The 1,121-nt window shown below is 36.0% G+C and overlaps 1 protein-coding gene across 9 annotated transcripts in view; it reads left to right on the plus strand.

The window, feature by feature from the left end:
- Positions 1 to 1,121, plus strand: part of GEN1 (GEN1 Holliday junction 5' flap endonuclease) — a 58,537-nt gene that overhangs the window by 8,907 nt on the left and 48,509 nt on the right. For all 9 annotated transcript variants that reach the window (XR_001360163.1, XR_001360162.1, XR_001360164.1 and 6 more), the window contains exon 5: positions 946 to 1,019. Coding sequence is in view for 5 of the 9 variants with exons in the window: in XM_014531597.1 (XP_014387083.1) it covers positions 946 to 1,019 (74 nt within the window). In the remaining 4 variants the exon portion in view is untranslated. The remainder of the gene's footprint in view (positions 1 to 945; positions 1,020 to 1,121) is intronic.

Genomic DNA, 1,121 nt, shown 5'->3' on the forward strand with positions numbered 1-1,121 from the left:
GGCCGCCATCTTGGCTGACAGTTAATTTGCATAAGGATATGCTGATTAGCCAATGGGAAGGGTAGCGGTCGTACGCTAATTACCATGTTTCTCTTTTATTAGTGTAGATGATTTGTCTTCAAAAAATTTAAGATGTCGCTAAGTGCCGATACAAGAAGGGTGATACACAAAATATTTGGCAACTGGTATGCTGAGGGCATAGGCTTGTGGTTGCCATCTGTTGTGCCATGTGCTACCATTTTAGTAGCAGGATCCTGGTGGGTTGGGAAGGGTATTCAGGTTAGAGGGTTTGCCAGCAGGCACTCAGGATGCTTGAGGAGTATTGTAAAACTGGTATATCTATTCTAGTGTATGTTGGCTAACCAACAGCCTTGCTTATAAAGACATATTCATAAACTTGTGTAGGAACTGGAAGCCTCAACTTAAATCAGAAATTGTCATGTGAATTTATGCTTAATGGGTATTAGCTTATTTTAATTTTCTTAACTTAGAACTCTTTTTTGTTCTCTTTTGACATCTGGGTCTTTAAATATTAAATTTCATATCATTAAATGACCATGCTTTTTCCCGATTATAAATATAACATAAAGTTAGCTCAAATAAAAATATTATCCAAATAATTAACAAAGAAAGCTATCGCCCTCTAAAATTCTGTTCTTCCTTCCCCTAAAACAAACACTATCAGTGGTTTGGTATGTAATCCTCTGACCTTCTTCCTTTGAATAGATTAACAATATAATTGTTACTTCACTTACATATCTAGATCACACCATAGGCTATTCTGTGGTTTTCATCTTACACACAGCAATGTATTTTGCACATCTTTTTCCATCATTATATAGTTACCACATTCTTTCAGCTGCATGATCAACTTTTGAGTGGACTTATGTACTTTATTCATTTTCTAATGATTAATATTTGAATTTCTTTCCCCCTTTCTGAAAGGGCGTCCCTGGAGTTGGAAAAGAGCAAGCATTAAAACTTATACAGATTTTGAAAGGGCAAAGTTTACTTCAGAGGTAACTAAAAATTAAGTTTTCTTGTGACATCAGACTTTTATTCTTGTTGAATTTTATAGTGAATGCTAGAGGCCCAGTGCATGACATTCGTGCACTGGCGGG

The sequence above is a fragment of the Myotis brandtii genome, unplaced genomic scaffold (assembly GCF_000412655.1).
Source record: "Myotis brandtii unplaced genomic scaffold, ASM41265v1 scaffold813, whole genome shotgun sequence".
NCBI lineage: Eukaryota > Metazoa > Chordata > Mammalia > Chiroptera > Vespertilionidae > Myotis > Myotis brandtii.